The 26,371-nt window shown below is 41.5% G+C and overlaps 1 protein-coding gene across 3 annotated transcripts in view; it reads left to right on the top strand.

Annotated features, from left to right (window-relative positions):
• Nucleotides 1-26,371, top strand: part of CORO1C (coronin 1C) — an 85,243-nt gene that overhangs the window by 50,444 nt on the left and 8,428 nt on the right. For all 3 annotated transcript variants that reach the window (XM_004378996.2, XM_023733732.1, XM_023733733.1), the window contains 6 exons: nucleotides 429-551; nucleotides 13,237-13,366; nucleotides 17,513-17,694; nucleotides 20,723-20,842; nucleotides 21,959-22,063; nucleotides 24,679-24,824. In XM_004378996.2, the coding sequence (XP_004379053.1) occupies nucleotides 429-551; nucleotides 13,237-13,366; nucleotides 17,513-17,694; nucleotides 20,723-20,842; nucleotides 21,959-22,063; nucleotides 24,679-24,824 (806 nt within the window). The remainder of the gene's footprint in view (nucleotides 1-428; nucleotides 552-13,236; nucleotides 13,367-17,512; nucleotides 17,695-20,722; nucleotides 20,843-21,958; nucleotides 22,064-24,678; nucleotides 24,825-26,371) is intronic.

Raw genomic sequence — 26,371 nt, forward strand, 5'->3', positions numbered from 1 at the left:
CCAGAACTATTAATTTGTATATCCAAGGATATTAGCTTGTTATATTAAAAGTCATATTTTACATTTTTGAATAATACCAAGTTTGTTTGTTTCTCAAACAGTAAAAACACAGCTACAATTAACAATTTGGCTATTTAAAATTGTATTTTGGTAAGAATTGTATTTTGCTGTGTCTTTGTGATTAAATAAAATCTTGTGGTTCTAAGAAGTTTAGATCCTTGAAATTTGGTGGAATGTCCTTGATAGTAGCTGTTTCTGAAAATGAAAGTTGACAGTTCTTACTAGCTGTTATTGACTGTTATGAATGTCATCCCATGCAGGTAATTGAGAGTTTTGTGTGGCGGTAATAAGGGAGATGGGCCTGGAACAACATATAAACCCTAAGGCATTGATGTTACAATAATAGGCCTGTTTCTCTCTTCTTTCAGACTGGTCGAATTGACAAATCCTTCCCCACAGTATGTGGCCACACAGGACCGGTGCTTGACATAGACTGGTGCCCACATAACGACCAAGTCATTGCCAGTGGTTCCGAGGACTGCACGGTTATGGTAAGCTCCCCAGAGTGCCTTCACACCTACTACTTGCAAAAAGTGTGTGTGTGTGTGTGTAGGTTTGCAAAGCAGAAAATCATAACTTTTTTATTGTCCATTGGATTATTCAAGAATTTAGCTACGTTAAATTTTTACTTTTTATTTTTTCCCATACAAAAACTTTTACATACACTGTTATGTGACTAATTGCTCTCCCCATACTGTCACAGCACACTCCTCCTTTACACCCCTGATTCCCCATGTCCATTCAACCAGCTCCTACCCCTGTCTGCCTTCCCATCTCACCTCCGGACAGAAGCTGCCCATTTAGTCTCTTGTATCTACTTGAGCTAAGAGGCACACTCCTCGCGACTTTCACTTCATGTCCCACAGTTCAGTCCAATCCCTGTCTGAAGAGTTGGCCTTGGAAATTGTTTTAGTTCTGGACTGCTACAGAATCTGGGGGCCATGCTTTCTGGGGTTCCTCCAGTCTCAGTCAGACCATTAATTCTGGTCTTCTTACTAGAATTTGAATCCTGCACCCCACCTTTCTCCTGCTCTGTACGGGACTCTCTGTTGTGTTCCCTGTCAGGGCGGTCATTGGTGGTAGCTGGGCACCATCTGGTTCTTCTGGTCTCAGGCTGATGAAATCTCTGGTTTATGTGGCCCTTTCTGTCTCTTGGGCTAATACTTCCTTTGTGTCTTTGGTGTTCTTCATTCTCCTTTACTGCAGGTAGTTGGGACCAATTGATGCATCTTAGATGCCCTCTTGCAAGCTTTTAAGACCCCAGACGCCTCTCACCAAAGTAGGATGCAGAACATTTTCTTAATAAGCTTTGTTATGCCAATTGACCTAGATGTCCCCTGAAAGCATGGTCCCCAGGCCCCTACTCCTGCTACTCTGTCCCTCAAAGTGTTTGATTGTATTCAGGGAACTTCTTAGCTTCGGTTTAGTCCAGTTGTGCTGGCTTCCCCTGTAGTGTGTGCTGTCCTTCCCTTCACCTAAGATAATTCTTATCTCCTATCTAGTTAGTAGATAACCCTCACTCTCATAACCATCGAAGAATGTTTTCTTCTGTGTTTAAACCTTTTCTTGAGTTCTTATAATAATGGTCTTATACAATATTTGTCCTTCCGTGACTGACTAAATTCACTCAGCATAATGCCCTTCAGATTCCTCCATGTTATGTTTCACGGCTTCATCGTTCTTTATCGTTGTGTAGTATTCCATTGTGTGGATATACCATAATTTGTTTATCCATTCATCCATTGATGGCACCTAGGTTGTTTCCATCTTTTTGCTATTGTGAACAGTGCTGCAGTGAGCATGGATGTGCATGTATCTATTCATGTGACGGCGCTTGTTTCTCTAGGATATATTCCAAAGAGCAGGATAGCTGGATCGTATGGTACTTCTATTTCTAGCTTTTTAAGGAAGCACCAATCGATTTCCAAAGTGGTTGTACCATTTTACATTCACACCAACAGTGTGTAAGTGTTCCAGTCTCTCCACAACCTCTCCAGCATTTATTATTTTGTGTTGTTTGGATTAATGCTAGCCTTGAGCTATATTAAATTTTAACTACAGGTAAGCGTTTTGTATGCCCCTATATCACGAGGTTGATACTGTCTTTTTTTTTCTCTTGTAAAGTGTGAACGTGTGTCTGTAAGTTCTCATTGACAGTTGACATCTGCTCTGGGAAGATTTTAGAGCAAGTAAGATGACTTTCTAATAATTCTATCAATGCTGTTTGACCACATGACACCCCAGAAAGGGGAGAAAAGGCTGCTAGCGCAAACTGTATATTGCAGTGAAGTAAGATGCCAAATGGATATATAAAATGGGACCAACCTTGAGACGTAGTAAGAGTTTTTACAGGTGCTTATTTCCATCCTAATGTCAGAAGATGTGTTCTGTCCAGTGGACCTTGGTTAAGAAAGTACTTTTGTGCAGATACACAAACAAAAAACTTCAGAGATAAAATATGTCCTTTACATTCCCTGTTTTAGAGTCCCAAAGTAGGTTATTTTAGTGAAATGAATTTTGGTGAAGTGAAACCAAGCTTTGGGATGCTTTTTTTTTCCTTTTATAATTTATTATTATTTTTGTTGTTTTTGAGAATATACACAGCAAGCTGTACACCAGTTCAACTGTTTCTACATGTATAATTGAGTGACATGAATTACATTCTTCAAGTTGTGAAACCATTCTCACCCTCCTCTTCTGAGTCGTTCTTACCCCATTAACATGAACTCATTGCCCCTAGGCTTATTAGATAGGTTCTTATCTAGTCTTTTGAGTTGCTGTTGTCAGTTTGATTCTGTATAAATAGATCTTAAAAGAGCACAGTGCTCAAGGCAGAGATTCTTTACTAGTTAAGCTAAACTATTTTTTGGTTTTAAGAATACCTCGGATATTTTTGTTTTAAGGTTTAAAGATTATTTCAGGGCAGTAGTTTCAGGGATTCATCCAGCCTCCATGGATCCAGGAAGTCTGGATTCCTTGAGGATTTGAAATTCGGTTCTGCAGCTTGCCCTTTTTGATCAGGAATGTAAAGCTTCTTGTCCTTGATTATGTTCTTTAGCCTTAAATTTTAATTATTGGTTTGGATCAGTTTTTAATCCTAGCCCAAATTATGTCGAAAAGCTTGGGAATAAATGCAGATAGGGAATCCTGCTATCCCTGAAATAAATGGAGATACTCCGTAATTAAGTTGCAAGGGGTCTCAGCCACGCTAGGTGGAGAATTTAGAGAAGCACAGTGCTTTTATCCTCCTGTTCGTTTCCTGTGGACTGAACCAGACCTAACAGCATTGTTTGGAAGGCTTCATTAATTAAAATTGTTTTACATAAACACCCGTTAATTCCTGAACTACATCATTTAAACATTTATCCATCTCTCCTCATGGACTTTTGGCTGAGGATGACTCCTCCTGTGATCTCATAGTTTTGGCAGCAAAAGCATATTAAAGAAATATGCTGCTGTTAAAAGGAGCCGTTCCGTTTAATGTGTCTTGCTAAATTGATCACTTTAATGACTGCAGATACATTTTGCTAAGGAAAAGGAACATTATCTAGATCTGCTGCCAAAATCTTAAACTGAGAGTCTCAACCTCTCTTGAAGAAATAGGCTTGATTGTCCCCTCTCTTTCTCTCCCTGTTTCCATCATTACTGGTCATGTTGCCCTTCTTAAATCTTGTATTGCAAAATACACAGCAAATCACACCAAACAATCATATAGTTCCATGAATTATTACAAAGCAAACACCCTGTAGCCACCACCCATCCAAAGAAATAGAACTTTCCCAACCTCCACAGAGACTCCTCCATGTGCCCTGTGCCAGTCACAGCCCCCTCCCTTCGTTTAAAAGGAACCTCTATCCTGACTTTTACAATACTTGGTTCCTTGCCTTTATGATTTTATGATTGTGAGTTCATTGGACCTAGATTACTGTGAGGTCTGGATTGCTCCAGCCTCTTCAAACCTCCTTGTTGCAGGCCCCCTGCACTCACCTGCTGTTGGAGAAGGCAAAACCCCTCCCAGTTTCTACTGCTGGTCTCAGTTGGCTGCTGTTATCTGGTCTGTCAGGCTCCCCGTTGCTGCCCTCTGCTTCCCCCCAGGCACAGAAGCCAATAACGTGCAGATCACGTGGCTGTGGTGGTTTGCCCCTATCTACATGCATTTTGAGATTATTGCCTAGTTTTGTGTAAATACCAGGTTTTTGTTTTGTTATCTGCTTGCTTTGTGTTCTTATGGGCGGATTAGGGGAGACCCCAAAACTATGCTGCGATTGACATCACTGTCTTCCCAGAATCCCCCTGATGTTGCCCCATTATTGGGATTGCCAGAGTGAATATTTTGTAAATTAAATAATGCTTTGGGGTAAATCCTTCTAATTTTTTAAAAACTCTTAAGTATGATACTGATTTTTAAATCACTCTTTAATCATTTCATGTCCCTCAAATCATATATTATTATTATTATTATTATTATTGGAGTAGTTGTAAGAAACTTTTATAGCTTAGCAATTCAAATGAAATTTTAAAGAAATATTTTATCTCCTATCCCCCGTACCTCATTTTCCACTTTGCTCTTGTGAAGATAAAAGAATACCATAGGATAGATAAAATAATTTCAAACAACACTGTATTTCTTTTTATTTTGTTTACATAAAAGCTCTGTGTAGTTTCCCAAGCCTAGGCTAGTGGTAGTAGGAGCCCGTGAGTTAGAAACAGTAGATAGTGCACCAAGGCCTACTTGTAGGAGAGAAAAGATAGAGACAAGCCCCGGCAAGGGGCTCTGAACACATGCAGGCCACTTAAACTCTCGCAGCCTCAGTTGTCTCACCTGTAAAATGGAGGTAAAATAATAATAATGATACCTATTGAGAGGATCAAAAAGAAGCTATAAATGTATAATGAGTTACTACATATTCGGTAATGAGTTTTGATGTGTGTGGGTAGTGGATCCATTGCAGGAAGAACACCTTTAGCAGACAATCGGTAGAAAAATACACTAGCAGCAATTTATCCAATGAACTGTAAAAGGATAAACTTAATTTTAAAAACTGCTTTTTGTCTCACTTTTTAACATTCAGAAGGATTTCACTTCTGGGAGCTTCAGTTTCCTGTTTGACACTAGGGACAGCATCCTCAGCTCTGTCTGTCTCAGGTCTCAGGGATCTGTCGTCTCAGGGCTAGATGAGCATTTCACAGCAATGATTTGTTGGTTTTGTGAATGTTAATGAGGTGACAGTGATGTCTCTTGGACTGCAGTCTTAGGAGAAGGAACGCCAGCTTCTTGGTACATTTCTTCACCTTGTAGAGATGACTTCCTTCAGCAACCTAAAAGTAAATCATATCGACATAGTAGTATACCTTTAAGGTACTACTTTTTGAAGCCATGTTTGGTACCAGTAAATAGTGGTTAGGTAAACCCTTCTGTGCAGAAACGATTCTTTGCTCCTAGGGTTTCCAAATTTTGGGCCCTTTTCTCCAACAATATCTTCTTCTAGAGAATTGAAGATTGTAGCTGGTAAGTATTTTGCTTGGGGGAATTTTAGCTCTAAGGAAATAATAGTGCTTTAAAAAAATTTTTTTTGTATTGTAATATACATACCCACCCACTGCCGACGAGTTGAGTCCATTCCGACTACAGGGACCCCGTAGGGTTTCCAAGGCTGTAAATCTCTACAGAAGCAGTTTGCCACATCCTTCTCCTGCAGAGCAGCTGGTGATTTTGAACCTTTCCATACCTTTCAGTCAATTGCTTTAACCACTGCACCACCAGTCTCCTTTAATATACATACAACACTACAGAAAACATTTCATCAATTTCCAGATGTAATAATACTGCTGTCAAATACCACGAAGAGCAGCCAAGTTAAGTTCAGTGAAAGATGTTGATTCACCATTGTCTGTTATCAGCAGGGTAGCAGGCAAGCAGAAATGCAAAAAAGTAGCTACTTGGGGTAATGGGATTGCTGAATTGTTTCTTCCAGAGTCTGGAAGACTTTAGAATCTTACAGACATTGTAGTCTTATTGTCTCCAGCTATATGTCCTGAGTGGTCCTGTGTGAGTTCAAATTGACATTTTTTGCTTCTCTCCAGCTAGTCTTACTCTCTTGCATAAGTTTTTACATATATTTGCTTCCATTATAAATTTTCCTAATACAGTTTTGCCTGGAAATAAAGATAGAAGTGATGTGGTTGGTGATGAGCACGTGCTCCTCAGCATTCTTCCTCTGTCCCTCTCAGTCATTCAGCAGGGCTTCGTGTTATTTCCATTTGTGCAGATTGCATCTGGGCCATTTGCCAACGGATATTAGAACCTTGGCAAATCAGAAGGCAGCACTCAGTTCTTTGATTTTCCCAAACCTAGTGTTGCTCTCGATGTCACGGTTCCCTTAGGAATGTACTGACTCTCCACACTCCTGCTCTTGGGTTTATGGGGTCAGTGGTTTCTGTAGGGATCGGGCTGCTCTGCAGCTGCTACCGAATCTGTAAGCCTCTTCCCGTCTCTTAAGCTCATCTCTCTGCCCTTCGTTTTTCCTTTGGAATTGGTTTTCCTAGCTTTTTTTTGTTTTAATGTCCTTTTGTGGGGATAGCCTCTTCTACGGCTGTAAGTCTAGTGCCTAGCCCAGCAGCAAGTTCATGGTGGATGATGAAAACAAGAAACCAGTGTCTGGAGATACTTTGTGTGTCCCTTAAAACTGCACTCTGTTTGAAAAATAAAACCATCACATTAATTATATTTAAAAATTACTGCTTGAGAGAAACTTAAATTTCTTAACGTCCCTCGCTTTTTTATTGCTGGAACTGTACTTTTGAGCTGTTTTTTTCCACATCCAGAATTTTACATGTGAAAAGAACGCCAGTGATACAGTTCAGAACATGTGCTTAGAGTTATTTTTTTTCCAGAACCGCGACGGGTTTTCACTGATTGATTCACTCTGCCATCTGGGAGCCCTGGGGACTGATTGCGTATTTTTTTCTTTTCTTTCAAGACAAAACATTGACATAGTACTGTGTTGTCCAAATAGAAAATTTCAGGGATACACAGCGTTCTTTAAAAAAAAAAAAAGTGGCGAGGCGTTGGGATAATTTGTAAGGCCTCCATGCTGAGATGCCCACTCTGGCCAGGGCAGAGGGCATTTTGGGCCTGTTTTCCTCTCTGCTCACTGCATGTACTTTTGAGAAAGCTGGTTGAGGTGAGAGTGCCAGTCTGTAGCCATGGACCACAGCAGATCTAATGGACCCGCATAGAGATCACAGCTGTTCTCACTTGTACCAATTGGTCTAGGTATAGACTAGAACTTTCACACACAGAATATCTTGGATGTAAATTAGTTAATTGGGTTCAGTGCTGAATTAATTTGAAGATTCATTCCACGAAATCCTGATGTTCAAACCTATATGTGGGGTCACAGTGGTCATAGTAACAGCAAGAATAACCACCATGAACACATACCCGTTGCTGTCGTGTCAGTTAACTCAGTGACCCTGTAGGACAGAGTAGAACTGCCCCATAGGGTTTCCAAGGAGCAGCTTAGTGGACTCGAACTGCCGACCTTTTGGTTAGCAGCTGAGCTCTTAACCACTATGCCACCAGGGCTCCTATGAACATATAGTAGGTACTTTTTTTTTTGCCAGGCACTGTTTTAAGCCTTTATGTGCATGATTGTATTTAATCATTATAACTGCGTAGTAAGACAGGAGTATGTCCCATTTTACAAATTAGGAAACAGAAGTCCAGGAACGTCAGGCAGTTTTGTTAAAGGTCACGCAGCTGGTAGGGGGCTCTAAAGCCTGTGCTCTCCTCCCTGTCAGCAACTTTTGACCTTAGGATAGTACTTTGGGTCATGCAAAATGCTCTAGCCCACTTGACCCTGAGATGTAGCTGATGCTGCTGTCCTTAGTTTCCAATGAGGCTCCCAGATGTGAAATTCTTGTTAATATCAACATGACCGATTAGTGTCCCAGCTCTGACAGGAGCCTGTGTCTTCTGACACCCAGGCAGCGTCCTTCCCCCCATGCCAGGCTGCATCCCAGATACGCACCTGGAGACTGCACAGGCACCCAGTGGCGCCTCAGCTCTCGTTGCCCCCGCACTGAAGGAGGCAAGCCCTCTTCAGGCCATTAGCTGGAAGCAACAGACAGCTCTAAAAAGGGCAGAGGGCCCCATAATGACAGCCTGTGAGTCGGGCCTGCGGGCACCAGCCAGAGGATGTGTGTGCTTATGTGGAAAGACTGACAGATCTCACAACTCTTCTCCACAGTCCACCATGGAGAACACCACCACCTGTATTTACCAGCAGAGGCAAGACTTCCGTCGTCTTTTCATTTTCGTTTCATGGACTTTTCCAGTCACTTTCTCCTCCTACTGTAAATCCTCAGGCTGGCATTATCCTTTTTACTCTCATATTGGTGCCTTCTGCTTGTCAGCCCCACAGCCAGCCGCTTTGGGTTATTGTTTAGATGCTACATGAACTTTAAAGGAAATTGCTATGTACGTTTCTGTCTTTTAGTTTGAAACCAAACACTTCATTTCCTCCTTCCTTCCTTTCTCCCTCTTCCTTCCTTCCACCACTGTCACCTAACTCCTATTCATCCTTACAGGTCATCTCCTCAGGGAGCCTTCCTGGGCCTAGCAAGCTCGGTTAGCAGGAGGGTAACCTCATGGCATTTGCGTTTCCATCTAGTACTCAGATGACACCAGTGTAGCCTGGGTTACTCTGCATGCGGTTTCCTAAGTGAATGGTAAGAGCAATAACAATAGCTACGCTTAATGAGTACCTGCCACGTGCCAGGGATTATTCTAAATGTCTTAGATACACCTTGTCACATTATCAAAGCAACCCCACTGAGGGCAGGTTCCTTATCATACCCATTTTATAGATGAGAAAGCAAGGCTCAGAAAGATTAGGTACTGTCTCCAAGGTCACACAACTGGTATGTGGCAGAATCAGGGCCTGAGCCCAGACAGTGGCTAGAGCCCATGTTCTTAACTACTGCACTGTGCTATCTCTACATTTGGGGCACTATTTATGTTCTAAGGGCTTTGTTAACTCATTTAATCCTCACAGAAAACCTGTGAAGAGTAGGCCCTGATGTTTTCCTCTGTGCACAGTGATGTTGAGTTATTTTCCCAGGATCGCACTAAGGGTCCAGGGGAGATTTGAACCAAGGTTCCTCTGGCTCCAGAGTCCACGCTCTAACCCTCTATGTTACACCACTTGTATTTGCAGTCTTGATTTTCAGTCTAATAGATGTCTCTTCCTCCTGCTAGACCAAAAACTCCTCAAGAACAGCACCTTTCTCCCATTGCCTGGTACTGGGGCGGCCTTACTGTGACTACTCAGTAAACATGTTGCATGAATGAGTGACTGAGGTAGTAAAGTGGGTTAGGTGCCTGTATTAAATGAATGAATCTAGTTGAGGGAACCCTTTAATCTGCCGAAAGTGAGGAAAAGAAGGAACAGAGAGTTTCCTCATTTAAAAAATGATATAATAAACATTTTGATCCATCATTAAAATTTCCTCACAGTCCAAGGAAAAGATGGATGAAAGAGAAGCTAGAGAAAGAAAAAGGTGAAGTGCTCATATGAGCTCCGATTCCTCCTCCCTTTTATGTGAGTTTGGAAATGCTGATAGCGTCAAAGCCTCCCATCACTCCACACTCATTAGGAATTTAGAAAATGAACCATTTAATGAAGGTCAGAGGTAGGCACAGAAGGTTTACAGTCTTCGCAAGTTAAACCACACCAAACCCATTGCCATCGATTCCGACTGTAGTGACCCTATAGGACAGAGTAGAACAGCCCTATAGGGTTTCCAAGGCTGTAAATCCTCATGGACGAATTGACACAGTGCCTGCAACAATGGGCTCAAGCATAACAACAATTGTGAGGATGACACGGGACTGGGCAGTGTTTCTGTTGTACATAGGCTTGCTATGAGTCAGAACCAACTCGATGGCACCTATCAACAACAATAAAACAACGAATTCTTATGGAAGCAGACTGCCATATCATTCTCCTGTGGAGCAGATGATGGGTTCAAACCACTGACCTCTTGGTTAGCGGCTGAGCACTTAACCACTGCACCACCAGGGCCCCTTCTTTGCAAGTTAGAAAAAACCATTGCCAGTTCTGACTCATAGCGACCTTATACCAAAACCAAAAAAAAAACCCATTACCATCGAGTTGATTCCAACTCATAGCGACCCTATAGGACAGGGTAAAACTGCCCGATAGGGTTTCCAAGGATCCGCTGGTGGATTCAAACTGCCAACCTTTTGATTAGCAGCCGAACTCAAGTTAGTGACTGAGAAAATCGAAACCAGCTGTCTGTGTTTATGGTGCCATCTGGTGACAGTAGGTGATATTACAACTTCAGTTCTAGTGTGGATCGAAGTCATCTTGCAAAATGCATTTCCTGTTGAGTCACTGAAGTCCCATTTCGTAATTGTTTCTCTACTGACTTCATGCTTTAATCAAATTACTAGTCATTGTTTTCTATTCGTTCTGTTCAAAATTTCAATCCTGCTTTATATTTGGAGAGCCACGTTCAATTTGGAGCTCCAAACAGCTCATACTGGGACAAAAGCAAACATATTATGCTGTGTGGGAAGCAGGTGCCCACCCTCTCTCAGGGGAGAGAACATGGTTCCGAGTCAGTTCAGCGGGAGAGGCTGTGGTCTGGGTGAGGGCTAGGGAGAGGCAGGGTCCGTGTTCCTTTTGCCCTCTATACTTGTTACGTCTGCCTTGTTCAAAATTTGCTGAATGATGGGAGGTTCAGGGAAATTAGGTGACATCCTAAGCTTGGACCCTCAAGGGCAAGTTTATTTTGCCATGACTTGCATCAGGGGCTATATTTAGCTATAAACATGAACAGTCACTCTAACTCATGACTTTCCCCACTCTAGAATGGCAAAGTTTTTGTTCTAATTTCCTGCAGGACAACGAAGCTGAGCTGGCCCTTAACCACTCCTCTAATCCAGATCTCTGCTTTCCACTGGGTGCTGACAACAAGCAGTTGTTTGTCTCCTTCTTAAAATTCCCCACAAAGGAAAATTCTGCTTCTCTCTTGTTCCACCGTTGGATCTGATTTTTCACTGGCAAGCCCTACACTAAATTTTTCATAGACTCATTCCGTAAAAAATGTTTTTTGATGATAGATTTACTTATTTTAATCTTCGTATTTAAGAAGATAATTATTTTAAACTCTAGCATCTTTAAAAACTTGAATTTTATTTAATATCTGGACTTCTGTAGGGTTCTTGGTACTATTCAGCTTACCTGTGACTCAGGGTGTTTCTTAATCTTTTAAAACCAAAGTCCTCCTTTGTTAAGCATAAAGTCTCTTTATTCCTTTCTCTCTGATAACTTTTGCTGTCCCCTCCTCCCCCTACTGCCCAGACATATCCCCAGTTATGATTTGGTGGCTTTTCTGTGTGTCTCTACCAGCTAAGTTTTTTTTAAAAGCTTTGTTGAGATATAACTCACATAGCTTACAATTCACCCATTTGAAGTGTGCGGTTCGTTGGGTTTTGGTATAGTTATAGATTTATACACCATCACCACAATTTTAGAACATTTTCATCACCTCAAAAAGAAACCCCATACCCTTGAGCTATCATCCCCAACCCGCCACTTCCCCAGAGCCCCCAGTCCTGAGAATTACTAACCTCCTTTTCTGTCTCTGTGGATTTGCCCATTGTGGGCATTTCATATAAATAGAATCATGTAATAGGTGGTCTTTTGTGATTGGTTTCTTTCACTCAGCATGTTTTCAAGGTTCATCCATGTTGTAGCATGTATCGGTGTTTCATTCCTTTTTAGGACAGGATAATATTCCATTGTATGGTTATACCACAGTATGTTTATTCATTCGTCAGTTGGTGGGCGTTTGAGGGCTGTTTCCACCTTTTGGTTAGTATGAGTAATGCTGCTGTAAACATTCATTGTTTGTGTTTTTGTGTGGACGTAATTATTTTCCTTTTTCTTGGGTATACACATAGGGGTGGAATTGCTGGGTCATATGATAACTGTGTTTAATTGTTTGAGGCACTGCCAGACTGTTTTCCAAAGCAGCTGCACATTTTACAGTCCGAGCAGGTGTGTATTAGAGTTCTGGTTTCTCCATGTCTTCACCACCACTTTGTGATTCTAGCCATCCTAGTGGGTGTGAAGTGACATCTCATTGTGGTTTTGATTTGCATTTCCCTGACAACTAATGAGGAGCCCTAGTGGCACAGTGGTTAAAGAGCTCAGCCGCTAACCAAAGGGTCGAATTCAACAGCTGCTCCTTGGAAAGCCTACAGGGCAGTTCTACTCTGTCCTATAGGGTCACTATGAGTCGGAATCGACTCAATGGCAACGGAATGACTAATGATGTTCAGCATCTCTTCTTGTACTTATTGGCCATTTGTTTATCTTCCTTGAAGAAATGTCTATTCAGATCCTTTGCCCATTTTTATGTTGGGTTATTTGTCCTTTTATTGTTGAGTTGTAAGTGTTCTTTATATATTTTAGATACAAGCCCCTTATCAGATTTATGATTTGCAAATATTTTCTGCCCATCTATGGATTATCTTTTCATTTTCTTGATAGTGTCCTTTGAAATACAAGTTTCTACTTTTGATGAGATCCAGTTTATCTGTTTTTTCTCTTATAAGAATGTTTGTTTTCTATAGGACATACTATGAGAATATTAAATATATTTTCATCCTCCAAATGTAAATTATAATATTGAAAATATGACATTTAAAAAATGTACCATTCCCCAAGAACCCTTGATGGGGTGGAGTTGGCACTCCCCTCAAGAACCTTGACTTAATGGTTTTCACCCCAGTGCTGCTTTTCATGGACACATTGATCACTTTGTATTATTCTTCAATTATTTGCTTGCTCCTAATTGGAGAGTTCTGAACTTAACAGGGAATTTAAAATAAAATCCTAACCAATATTAAATAGGAGCCGAGAGGTGAAGTTTTGTAGACCTTATTGATGCTGTCATCTTCAGTATATGAAAATGTAAAAATAACCTCATATAGTCGTTTCAGCATATTCTGCCTGTCATCCAAAGATTGTTGTATGTTCTGCTGATGCAGAGCAAGTCTTCAAATTGAACGGTCACATTAAATGTGATAATGAAAGGTGATAGCTTTCATATGGTTCTTCTTTCTTCCTTCTCCAACAGGTATGGCAGATCCCAGAAAACGGACTTACCCTTTCCCTGACGGAACCTGTGGTGATTTTAGAAGGCCACTCGAAGAGGGTGGGCATCGTGGCCTGGCATCCGACTGCTCGCAACGTGCTTCTCAGCGCAGGTAGGAGCTGAGTCTGCTGCCACGGGTGGTCCTCGCCTTTCCCGTTGCCCTCACTTCTCCCAGCCCTGTGTGTGGAAGGGAGCAGAAGATACATTTTGATCGTGACCCTTTAAGCTCTGTGTGCTGTACAGTGCTTGAAACAGGTCATTAGAAACCATAATGAGGTGCAGTGGTTCCCCAGCCTGAGCGTGTGCACCTGTGTGTGTGCGTGTTTTACAAGCCACTTGACGATCCAGCGAAACTGGACTTCCCCTGCTTAGAAAAATGCACAGATACATAGTTTTTTCCTGTAATTTCAGCAGGCTGGTAGTTCTTTCTGGGACCCTCCATGTCCATAGTTTTGGTAATTCCTGACGTAGTAGAAGGGACACTTGGTGGTTGGGAGCCAGGAGCCTTGGGTTCCAGACCTGTTGTTGCTGCCAACTCTGAGGTGATCCTTGTTAGGCAAATGTCTTCCTTCCTTTTAATAAAATAGTTTCATTTATCTCCTTATACAAGTTATCCATTACCATTGAGTCGACTCCAGCCCATAGCAACCCTATAGGATAAGGGTAGAACTGCCCCATAGGGTTTCCAAGGAGCAGCTGGTGGATTCGAACTGCTGAGCTTTTGGTTAGCAGCCAAGCTCTTAACCACTGTGCCACCAGGGCTCCTTCTTATACAAGTAGTGCATGTATATTATAGAAAATACATATAAAGAAAAGGAATAAATTAAAATTAGTTGTAATCCCACTGCCCAGAGGGAACATCACTATTACCATTTTGATGTTTCTTTCTAGAAGATATTTGTAGACATAAATTTTTTTACACGCACAGATGGATACATACACTTTACACTGACCTGTTTTCTGCACTTAGTGGTAGACTGGGATCCTTTTCACGGGCCGCTAAATGTTCTTCCTACAATATTTTTAATGACTCTATAGTAGTTGATTGCCTGGTTAAACCTCAGTTTATTTAATCAGTACTCTATTTTTGGGCATTGAGATGGTTTCTAATTTTTTGCTGTTATAAACAACAGTGCTACAGTGAACCCTTGTGGTGAAGTCCTGGTGTTCTTACTGGTTTCCCACTTCAGTGTTTTTCCAATTTTTATCTCATAGCAACCTTTCCTCTGTCTAAAATTTAAGATGTTATCTTCTTTTATAAAATCAGTACAAGGAGCACCAGGGAGCTTTGTGGGGTGATGGAAATGTTCTATATCTTGGTTGTGGTGGTGGTTACATTATTGTACATGTTTGTCAAAACTTACTGAATGTATATTCAAAATGGGTACATTGTATTGTATGCAAATTATACATTAAAAACAGTTGATTTATTTTTTAAAAAGCATTGCTAATGTTAGTGGTAGAATTTTTAAAGATCTTTCCCCTCACACTGGAGCCCTGGTGGCACAGTGGTTCAGAGCTCAGCCTCTTAACCAAAAAGTTAACAATTCAAATCTACCAGCTGCTCCTTGGCAATTCTATGGGGCGATTCTACTCTGTCTTAGGATTGCTATGAGTCAGAATCAACTCTATGGCAGTGGGCTCTGGGCTTCCCCTCACTAGTAAAAGGAGGGAGGGGGAGCAGTTCAGTTTTTGACTGGGAATAGAGGATATTTTATGATTTATAGTGCATTAGATAAAAAATAAATGCCAGGTACCTAATGAAGCCAAGGACTACTTTTCAAAAACGATACTGCACGTTTGTGTTTTTTTTAAATCACCATACCTAGGAACCCTTCCTAGGTTTTTCCCAGAACCTCAGTCTGATAAGGAGAGAGAAAATTCCAGAGGTAGAATTCCCTCATGGAAAATTTCCTGCCACCCTTCTCATCTAGGTTAAACATAGGTATCATCAGCACACTGATCCTCATTCTGCCTTTTACAAGCAAAGGAGAATGGTTGATTGCAGTGCTGTGCATATTTTAAGATTATATGATCCAGCCACCATGGCTGAAGTGACCTATTTGCCTGTGATGACCAAGGCAGAGGAAGAGTCAATCCTCCATCCCAGAGTTTAGCTTCAACTTTTCATACTGTAATGCAATTTCTTCTCCAGCTTCCTACTTCCAACCCTTAGGTACTTAGGTGTCCTGAGTGTGGGTGGCTAATTTTTCTAAAGAGCTTACAAAATGGCCTTATTGGCAAGAATTCACCCCCAGAATGCCCTTCTTTTATTGTGCTTCATCCTTAAACTACTGTCCTGGAAGCAGCAAAAGATGCCTCTTTTTAAGGGAACCTGGAGGCTTGGGTGCAAACGATTAGTACGCTCGCTGCTAACCAGAAGGTTGACACTTCGAGTCCACCCAGAGACACCTGGAAAGAAAGGCCTGGCGATCTACTTCCGAAAAATCAGCCATTAAAAACACTATGGAGCGCAGTTCTCCTCTGACACACGTGGGGCTGCCATGAGTCAGAATCGACTTGACAGCAACTAGTTTGGGTTTTTGCTTTGGAGGCTTGGGGCAGACCCTTGAAGAAAGGAAGGGTAGAGTTGATGACCTGAGTGGTTGTAGCTAAGCTGACGTTGTGGGCCTCCCGGCGATCAGTTTCTGAATCTGTTTGCCTGCTTGATTCCAGCTAGGGGTTCTTACCATGAACAGGCCAGTCCTGGCCTGTTTTTCTTCCCTTTTAAAGATAATGATCTGTTGTGAGTGAATTTTTAGGCCAGTCGCTGTGTTTCCCTTCCACTTATTGTAATTTACCACACTTGAATTTAAAACCATGTTTTACAGTATTACTAATTTGAATAACCTGCCATGCAAAGTTTTTGTTTAGCAGCCTAAACAGTTACTTAAGCTCTTTGTTTTTAGTTCCACTTGAAAAGAAATAAGCTGTATTCATTCTGATGCTTGTTTTACTAGACAGTGAAACTTGTGATCACGCAGGGTTCACCCAGCCCACTGAACTCTTTAGAAAAAAAAATTGCATTGTACTTTGGTGTAGTTCTTTGTTTCTGTTTGTATGTTTGTTTTATGTGAACGCAGATGTAACAAACTATATTTTCCCTTTAACACTTTTCATATCTTTTACAGAAATCTCTTTTTGCTTTGTCACTTTAGTTTTTAAAACCCACTAGGTGGGTGCCTCTTATAATCAGTACCTCCCTTTATCTTTCTCTCTTTCTCTCTATAGACACACACACACAGGGTCATGTGCCACATAGTGTCTGTTCAGGCAACATCCAACCGCATACTTCCATGTCCCATAAGGTTATAATAGAGTTCAGAAATCCTGATCGGAGAATGGGAGGTAGCAGATGTAGTGAATGGAACAGCTTCCCTCACGCAACATGTATATCGTGTCTCTCGTATACAAAGCGATCGTACTGCCAGGTGTAATGGTACAGTACATGTATAAGCTATAATACGTATGTCTTGATAGCCATAATAAATGCCTATGTTACTGGCTTATGTGTGTATTGTACTGTACTTTCTATCATTATTTTAATGCAAACCTCCCCTACTTAGAAATAAAAGGTTTGTAGCATAACAGTGTATGCTTTGATTCGTAGGCAGCAGCGTCCAATCTTGTGTATCATGTGTCTCTTGAGTGTTGTGGCATTATCTCGCTGTTTAATTTTCCTTTGAAAATATTATCGTGAAGTGCATCATGGCTCCCAAACGCAGCAAAACCAGTGCTAGTGATAGCAGCAGCAAGAGGCAAAGAAGTATAGATTTGGGAGCGAAACAAAAGATTATTAAACAACATGATGATGATGGTGGAAAGTCAGTGAATGCTATTGCTTGCAATTTAGGCATGTTTGTACAATGTCCAAATCACGTAACGTCCTGTTTCACAGAATGTATCAAGGACATTAAGCGATGCATGACTATATAGCTATACACATACATACATGTTGTTCCTGTTGTGTGCTATGAAGTCGATTCCAACTCATAGCAACCCTATAGGACAGAGTAGAACTGCCCCATAGGGTTTGCTAGGCTGAAATCTTTATGGGAGCAGATCGCCGGATCTTTTTTCCCATGGAGCAGCTGGTGGGTTCAAACTGCCGACCTTTTGGTTAGCAGCCAAGTGCTTAACCATGCACCACGAGGGTTCCTTCATACATACATATGTATCCTCCATTTGTAGTTTTCTGAGGCGTATTGTTACACAGGTGCTTCTAATCTTTAAAGGGAGTGGTTTTGCTTGTTTTTAGGCTGTGATAATGCAATCATCATCTGGAACGTGGGGACTGGGGAAGCCCTGATAAACTTGGATGATATGCACTCAGACATGATTTACAATGTCAGCTGGAACCGAAACGGCAGTCTGATCTGCACGGCTTCCAAAGACAAGAAAGTGAGAGTCATCGATCCTAGGAAGCAGGAGATTGTTGCTGTAAGTATTCTTAGGACAAAAAGCCCAGTATTTGTAGCACACCACTGAATGTGACCCTTCTGCTTTGTAAGGCATACCTCAGAGACTGCGCTTCTGGTTGGCAGACCCTTGCTGTGTGCAATCACTAAACTGAAAAGGGAAAGGCTTGTTCATGCTTCTGACTTTCTCCCCAGTCACACTTCTCTTCAGAGTTGCACGCTTCCAGCTTTTACTTAAATCTTATCTCTCACTTGGTGGCCATTTTTCGCAGAGAAATACAGTTTTTATCAGTTCACTAGAATCCTTAAGAATTACAAGTCTAGTGAGATACTATCTCACCCCAACAAAGTTAGCATTAATCCAAAAAACACAAAATAATAAATGCCAGAGAGGTTGTGTAGAGACTGGAACACTTATACACTGTTGGTGGGAATGTAAAATGGTACAACCACTTTGGAACTCGATTTGGCGCTCCTTAAAAAGCTAGAAATAGAAGTACCATACAGTCCAGCAATCCCACTCCTTGGAATATATCCTAGAGAAATAAGAGCCATCACACGAATGAGATATATGCACACCCATGTTCATTGCAGCACTGTTCACAATAGCAAAAAGATGGACACAACCTCGGTGCCCATCAACGGATGAATGGATAAACAAATTATGGTATATTCACACAATGGAATACTACGCGATGATAAAGAACAACGATGAATCCGTGTAACATTTTATAACATGGAGCAATCTGGAGGGCATTATGCTGAGTGAATTTATTCAGTCACAGAAGGACAAATATTGTATAAGACCACTATTATAAGAACTCAAGAAAAGGTTTGAACACAGAAGAAAACATTCTTTGATGGTTATGAGGGTGGGGAGGGCGGGTGAGGGTTGTTCACTAACTAGATAGTAGACAAGAATTATCTTAGGTGAAGGAAAGCACAGCACACACTACAGGGGAAGTCAGCACAACTGGACTAAACCAAAGCTAAGAAGTTTCCTAAATACAATCAAACACTTTGAGGGACAGAGTAGCAGGGGTGGGGGTGTGGGGACCATGGTTTCAGGGGACATCTAGGTCAATTAGCATAGCAAAGTTTATTAAGAAAATGTTCCGCATCTGACGTTGGTGAATGGCGTCTGGAGTCTTAAAAGCTTGCAAGCGGCCGTCTAAGATGCATCAGTTGGTCCCAACCACCTGGAGTAAAGGAGAATGAAGAACACCAAAGACACAAGGAAAGTATTAGCCCAAGAAACAGAAAGGGCCACATAAATCAGAGACTTCATCAGCCTGAGACCAGAAGAACCAGATGGTGCCCGGCTACCACCAATGACCGCCCTGACAGGGAACACCAACAGAGAGTCCTGTATGGAACAGGAGAAAGGTGGGGTGCAGAACTCAAATTCTAGTAAAAAGACCAGACTTAATGGTCTGACTGAGACTGGAAGAACCCCAGAAAGCATGGCCCCCGGATTCTCTATTAGCCCAGAACTAAAACCATTCCTGAGGCCAACTCTTCAGACAAAGATTGGACTGTACTGTGGGACATCAAATGATACCTTTGAAGAGTATGCGTCTTAGCTCAAGTAGATACATGAGATTAAATGGACAGCTCCTGTCCGGAGATGAGATGGGAAGGCAGAGAGGGTCAGGAGCTGGTTGAATGGACGCGGGAAATCCGGAGTGGAAAGGAGGAGTGTGCTGTCACAGTATAGAGAGAGCAACTAGGGTCACATAACAATGTATGTATAAATTTTTGTATAAGAGACTAACTTGAAATGTAAACTTTCACTTAACAACAATAAACCAAAAAAAAAAAGAATTTACAAGTCTAGATCAGCTAAACCAGTTTGCTGCATTCCTGGGCTCATGGTTTAGTACTGAATATTGATTCCCCACCCTGCTCCAACAATGACTGTGAAAATGCCTCACAAAAATGCAACAGGCTCCAAACAGTAGTTTAGCTTAACTAGTAAAGAATGTCTGCCTTGAGCATTGTGCTTTTTAAAGAACTATCTGTATGGGATCAAACTGACGATAGCTCGAAAGGTTAGATAGAAAGCTTAGGGGGCAGTGAGATTATGTCATTGGAGGAGGAACAATTTGGAGAAGGAGGGTGAGAATGGTTGCACTACTTGAAGAATGTAATTAATGTCACTGAACTGTACATGTAGAAACTGTTGAATTGGTGTATGTTCTGCTGTGTATATTCTCTACAACAACTAAAAGTAAAATAAATTTAAAAAAATATGCAACAGGTTTTCTCATGAGTTCAGTGTCTTAGTTTCTGCCACACAAACCAGGCCCCAATAAAGTACAGATCATGACAAAACATGGATATTGGGGTCTTTAGTCAGGGTTGAAAGTGCAAGCGTTGAACCCAGGAATCCCTCTCTTCACCCACTCTCTGGGCCCTGCAATTACCCTTCTTTAAAATGTGCTCGTTCTTTGTCAGTATTACTTCTAAAGGGCCAGATGACAATCGTGGCTAATGCTTATCGATCACTTAGGACTTGCCCCGCCCCATGCAAGTGTATTCCATGCACAGTCTCACCTGCTCCACCAGCCTCCTTCCAAGGGTAGGTCCTTGTACTTTCTCAGTGAACAAATGAGGTTAAGGAAGGGCTTAGCTAGACTGGATTTCTTCCTTTCCTGTGAACTTGGCAAAAATCACAGGACATATCCAACCCTCAGGCTCTTATCTTCTTGAGAAACATGCATTTGGCAAAGTCCTTTCGTGTGTCCTGTCTTCGCAGTGCATGGACTTGTTCGGCAGCAGGGTGTGGTAGAAGGAGTGAAACCTTTGAGTCAAATCTTGGCCTTCTTGCTCGTTAAATTAACTAGCTGAGGGACCTGGAGCAGATCACTTGGTGTCTCCCTATTTCCTCATCTCTAAAGGGGGCAGGGGGTTAACACTGACCCTCCCAGATGAACATGAATGGTGCGTAGGGTGTAGTTGATTCAGAATATGGGTCCCCCCGCCCCCCGGTTGATTTTCCTTCTTGCAGTTTGAATGTATCTAATGTGCCCTTTTGCTCTCTCTCCCAGGAGAAGGAGAAAGCACATGAAGGAGCAAGACCCATGAGAGCCATCTTTCTGGCTGACGGGAATGTCTTCACCACTGGTTTCAGCCGCATGAGCGAGCGGCAGCTGGCTCTCTGGAATCCGGTACGCCCCTACCAGCCTTTCTGCATGTTTGCCACTTGAGCTTTCTCTATTCTGAGTGGGTTTTAGGGTTGGTAAGTGGATTATAAGGAGCCATGATGGTGCTGCTAATCGGAAGGTCGGCGGTTCAAACCCACCATTCACTCTGCAGCAGTCTGCTTCTGTAAAGATTTAAAAACAAACAAACCTGTTGGCCGTCGATTTGATTGCAACTCATAGCGATCCTATAGGACAAAGTAGAGCTGCCTCATGGGGTTTCCAAGGCTGTAATCTTTACAGAAGCAGACTGCCACATCTTTCCCTAGTGAGGGACAGTGGGTTTGGTTTTTTTGTTTTTTGTTTTAGTAGTGAATCACAGGATTCTTAGTGTAGTTTTCTGAACTTTTGTTGTCATAAATTGGATGTCAAGTTCTCATCCTCCCTGGAGGCTTACTGGTAAATGTATTTCCAAAATGCAGTTCTGGGGCTTCCAGGGAGTCTTTTTAAAAAGAATGCACAAAGAATCCAATGTTTTAGACTTGGGAAATGAGTTTTAAACTTACTTATGTTTTATAAAGAATATGATCAGATGTCTAAATCAAACTAGTCAAGCTTGGGAAAATGTTCATAACAGCATAAGTGGAAAAAAATGCTAAACTATATGTATGGTATGATCCCCATTTGTGTGTATGTGTGTTGGAAGAAAATAGACCAAAATGGTTGTAGTGCTTTTATCCGGATTGTAGGAATATGGAATATGGGATAATCTTATTTTCTTCTTTATATCTTTTACATTTTTAGAAGTTTCTACCATGAACATATATTTATTTTATAATACAGAAAAAGTACTTTTAAAAAAGAAAATAGTTGCAAAGAAGGGCTCTCTCATCTGTTTCACAGCATCACACTGATGTAGCCATTCACTCTGTTGTCAAGTCAACATTTTCAGTGGGCTGGGTTCCATTTAGGATCCCCGTTAGTCTTTACATGTGTGAATATTATACATGCGTTGTTCAGACTTTCATGATTTAAATGAGAGGTCTAGGAATATGGCGAAGTGAAGCATAAAAGAATGTATAATAAGGTTATAAAAATTCATCTTTAAAAAAGTATATATATATATATATTGTTTCTTTCCAGAAAAATATGCAAGAACCGATTGCTCTTCATGAAATGGACACCAGCAATGGGGTGTTGCTGCCTTTCTATGACCCTGACACAAGTATCATTTACTTATGTGGAAAGGTAAAGAGTCATTTTTATATATATTTAACTTAATCCTCTAAGAGGAGAAGTTTATCCTTCAGAGATTTAGAAGATGGCCAATGTATTTTATCATTTTAATGTTTTAATTTGTCCAATTCGTACGTGCGTGTGTGTGTTGAGCTAAGATAAGGACAGATAATTTTGGTGTGTTGTAGGTCCTGAGACCGGAACTTTTGTGACTTGGCAGTTGGGCAGTAATAGCATGCTGTGTTCAGCGCTTCTGACTGAGGCAGGACTGGATGGGGCCGTTGGGAAATGGTGGTGGGGAAACCGGCACTTGGGGTGCTCTACTGGGAGAAAGAGAACTTGCGATGGTTTGTTTTCACCTAGTGTGCTAGAGGTTGGTGACTTTAGATTTTCACTGTCCCTTATTGGTATCAGAGATGGGCAATCCGTTTGCCACATCTAATGCTGAAACCTGTTGGGTTGCCTAGATTAGCATTTATGTTCTAATTACCACATGGCATGGACTGGTGACGAGACTAACACTTTGTGGTTGTGACATTTGAGGGCCTCAGAGAGCCTCCAGTGGGTTCTTGTTCATGGAGTTCAGTGTTAGGAGCCTGGGCCTGAAAATATGTGGTCTGACTAGAATTTTAGGGGATGATAGCTGTCGCAGGAGGACTCCATGCTGGATTCAGAAACCATTTCTCACTCTTTACGATCTCCACCTAACTAAACTGTTGGTATTTTGATGATGATGATGATGATGATGATGATAATGATTTCAGTTTAGTAAGTGGTAACTTCAATTCCATAATCTTTTGTAGCTTCAGTTTTCCTTAGCATTTTGTATAGGGGAAAGTTTAGCTCAGCTAGTTAAGAATGCTCACCTTGAACAGCGTGCTCTTTAAAAGAATTATCTGTATGAGATCAAATTGACAACACTAAGTCTCAAACACAGAGAAGTTTAGGGGACAAAGAGTCTAAGTTAATGGTGGTGAAACAATATGGGTAGGGAGATAGTGAGAATGGTGACACCATGCAAGGAATGTAACCAATGTCACTGAACTGTACGTGTAGCAGAATGGTGAATGGCTGTATGTTTTGTGATGTATATTTTCACCAACAAATTTTTTTTTAATTTCAGCCTCCACTTGTTCACTGCTCGTATGTATATAGAATACAATTGATATATATATTCTTTTTTATATTGACCTTTTATCCTACTACCTAGCTAATAAACTCATGGTTCTTGTAGGTTTGTTTTTTGTTTTTTGTTTTTTCCTTTTCTTTTCTAAATAGACTGTTTAGGATTTTTTCACGTAGAAAATCACATCCTCTGCAAAAAAAAAAAAAACCAAACTTGTTGCCATCAAGTTGATTTTGATTCATGGCGACCCTGTAGGACAGAGTAGAACTGCCCCATAGGGTTTCCAAGGAGTGGCTGGTGGATCCGAACTGCCGACCTTCGGGTTAGCAGCCAAGCTCTTACCCACTGCGCCACCAGGACTCCCTGCAAATAAAGACTGTATTTATTTTTTCTTTCTAAAAAATGGAGCTGTTGCTATATTTTCTGCAAACCTGTTAGAGAGCCCCTTGCTGGATGAAATGTTAATATTAATGTGAAATGGCAGTTTGTGTGGTTTTTACTTGTGTGGAGTGAGCATGCTGTGGGGCCTGCTTTACCTGTTCATAGGTCAGTTACTTGGAAACTGAGATCTTGTCTGTTTCCGGGCACGTCACTTTATGGCAGGTGTTAACATCTGTGAAGGACACCTGCCTCAATGTTGCTGCCATAGACTGCATCAGAACGAAGAAGGAGTGGGTTACCCAGATGGTAGTAACATCAGGTGGAAAATGATTTTGGGTGTGCAGAAAATGAAGAGGATGTCTAGCTTCTTTTCCATTTCTTTAGACATTTAAATCTTGGGAAGGATATATGTCATTTTCTTTCTTATACATATATTTCCTCCACCAGACAGGGTTGCTGTTACCGTTCCGGTTGGTATAACCATCTCATAATTATTTACACTTTGAGAGACTAGCATATGCTTCAGATTTCCAAAAATACCTGACCATCCTAAGCAAGATAATCATAGAATTTTATAGACTGCAATGAGATAATATTACCTTTTGAAGTTAAACGATACTCAATAAAAATTCTTAATTAGAAAAAAAACTCACTGTTATTATCTGATTGTCTGGCGTTAGTGCCCCTTGTGTCTTTGAATGGCACTGCACTATGCCAACGAATGAATACTTAAAAATCACGCACTGTACTCTCAGTGATCCTTGTAGTTTTTTTTTTTTTTTTGGGAAGTTGAATTGTAATGCAGTTGTTTGGCAGTGGCACTAACATTTTTCCTTGACTATAGCCTGGTGTCTGGACTCAGCGGAGTAAAATTGGAACTTCAGGAGGAGGCAGAGGGAGCCCATCATTTACAGGGCATGCTTTCACTGATGAGTGAGGGTTTGTTCTGCAAGGAAGAGAAGCAGTCATATACCTTAGGCACGCCTCTTGATAAGGCAGAAAAAGTCAGCCGCTGTGGAGGGTCCCAAATAATGCTGGATTTACAGGGGAGAAAGACACCAACTTAAACCAGATGCTTCTGTTAACATTAAGCACAGAACGTGTCTCCGCTCTCTTGTAGGGCGACAGCAGTATCCGCTACTTCGAGATCACGGATGAATCCCCATATGTCCACTACCTCAACACATTCAGCAGCAAAGAGCCTCAGAGAGGGATGGGGTACATGCCCAAGAGGGGGCTCGATGTGAACAAATGTGAGATTGCCAGGTAAAGAATTGTATTCTGCCTTATTCAAATTGTTTATATCATCCATGTAATATGAAAGTCAAGTCTTTCCACCCTTGTATGTGGTATAGAATTAATATCTCCTTTCTTGCCCATATTTAGAAACATAGACTTTTAGAGCCGGAAGGAACCCTTCAAAATCATTTAATCCAACTATGTCCCTCTTCATTATTCAGACTACATAACTCAAGTGCAGAGGTTAAGAGACTTAGCCAAGGTACATCTCTCACTTATTTAAATATTGAAACCTTCATGTTTTGTCTTCATGCTGAGCCTGTGGCCAGTGTACCCTGGAAGACAAGCAGTGAGTGGATAGACTGCCCCTCATTCAGAAATGAGGGGTTGTTTCCTACCTGCAGGGGAAAGAACCAGGTTCTAAATTGGATTCTGGACCCCAACGATTCTAACCTAGACAAGTCAAGGGCAACAACAGGGTGTTACTTATGTTCATTTAGGAACCCGTCTTTGGAGCCCGCAGTGGCACAGTGGTTAAGAGCACGGGTGCTAACGAAAAGGTCTGCAGTTCGAATCCACTGGCCGCTCCTTGGAAATCTTATGGGACAGTTCTACTCTGTCCTTTGGGGTCACTATGAGTTGGAATAGACTTGACGGCAACAGATTTTGGGTTTTTCCGAGGCCCCGGATGAGATGCTGCCCTCAATGAAGAATATCGAGCAGCACGCAGAGCCATCTAATGGGCAAGTCTGACCACCAAGAGGAAAAGCACAGAGCAGTGTGCAGACAATTGAGTTTTGAAACTGGGAAGGAGGGCCTGGCAGGCTGCGTCTGGTCAGAAGACCCCTTTCAGATTTGATTGATAGGCTGTGAAATAGTGTTACCTCTGGCAGTTTTTATTTTCCATCAGAACATTTTTAATTTTCTTTTTTTTTAAATCGCACAGGTAGCTCATGATCATTAAAAAAAATTTAAACATCCCAAAAGTAGGAAGTGAAAGTTCTCATTTCTCTCTCTTACTTACCCCCAATCTCACTTCATTTCATGGGGATAACCACTTTGAACACTTTGGTGCATATCCTGCCAGAACTATTTCTGTGCAAGTGCAGACAGAGACATTTATAAAATTATATATCATTTCATATGGTACATTTTTTTTCCCATACAAAAATTTATACGTACATTGTTATGTGACTTTAATTGCTCTCCCCATACTGTGACAGCACACTCCTCCTTTCCACCCCTGGTTCCCCATGTCCATCCAGCCAGCTCTTAACCCTCTCTGCCTTCCCATCTCACCTCTGGACAGAAGCTGCCCATTTAGGCTCTTGTATTTACTTGAGCTAAGAGGCACACTCCTCACGAGTATCACTTTACGTCCCACAGTTCAGTCCAGTCCCTGTCTGAAGAGTTGGCCTCGAAAATTGTTTTAGTTCTGGACTGATAGAGAATCCGGGGGCCATGCTTTCCAGGGTCCCTCCAGTCTCAGTCAGACCATTAAGTCTGGTCTTCTTACTAGAATTTGAGTTCTGCACCCCACCTTTCTCCTGCTCCATCTGGGACTCTCTCATTCT

This window comes from Trichechus manatus, unplaced genomic scaffold, assembly GCF_000243295.1.
Source record: "Trichechus manatus latirostris isolate Lorelei unplaced genomic scaffold, TriManLat1.0 scaffold00061, whole genome shotgun sequence".
NCBI classification, from domain to species: domain Eukaryota; kingdom Metazoa; phylum Chordata; class Mammalia; order Sirenia; family Trichechidae; genus Trichechus; species Trichechus manatus.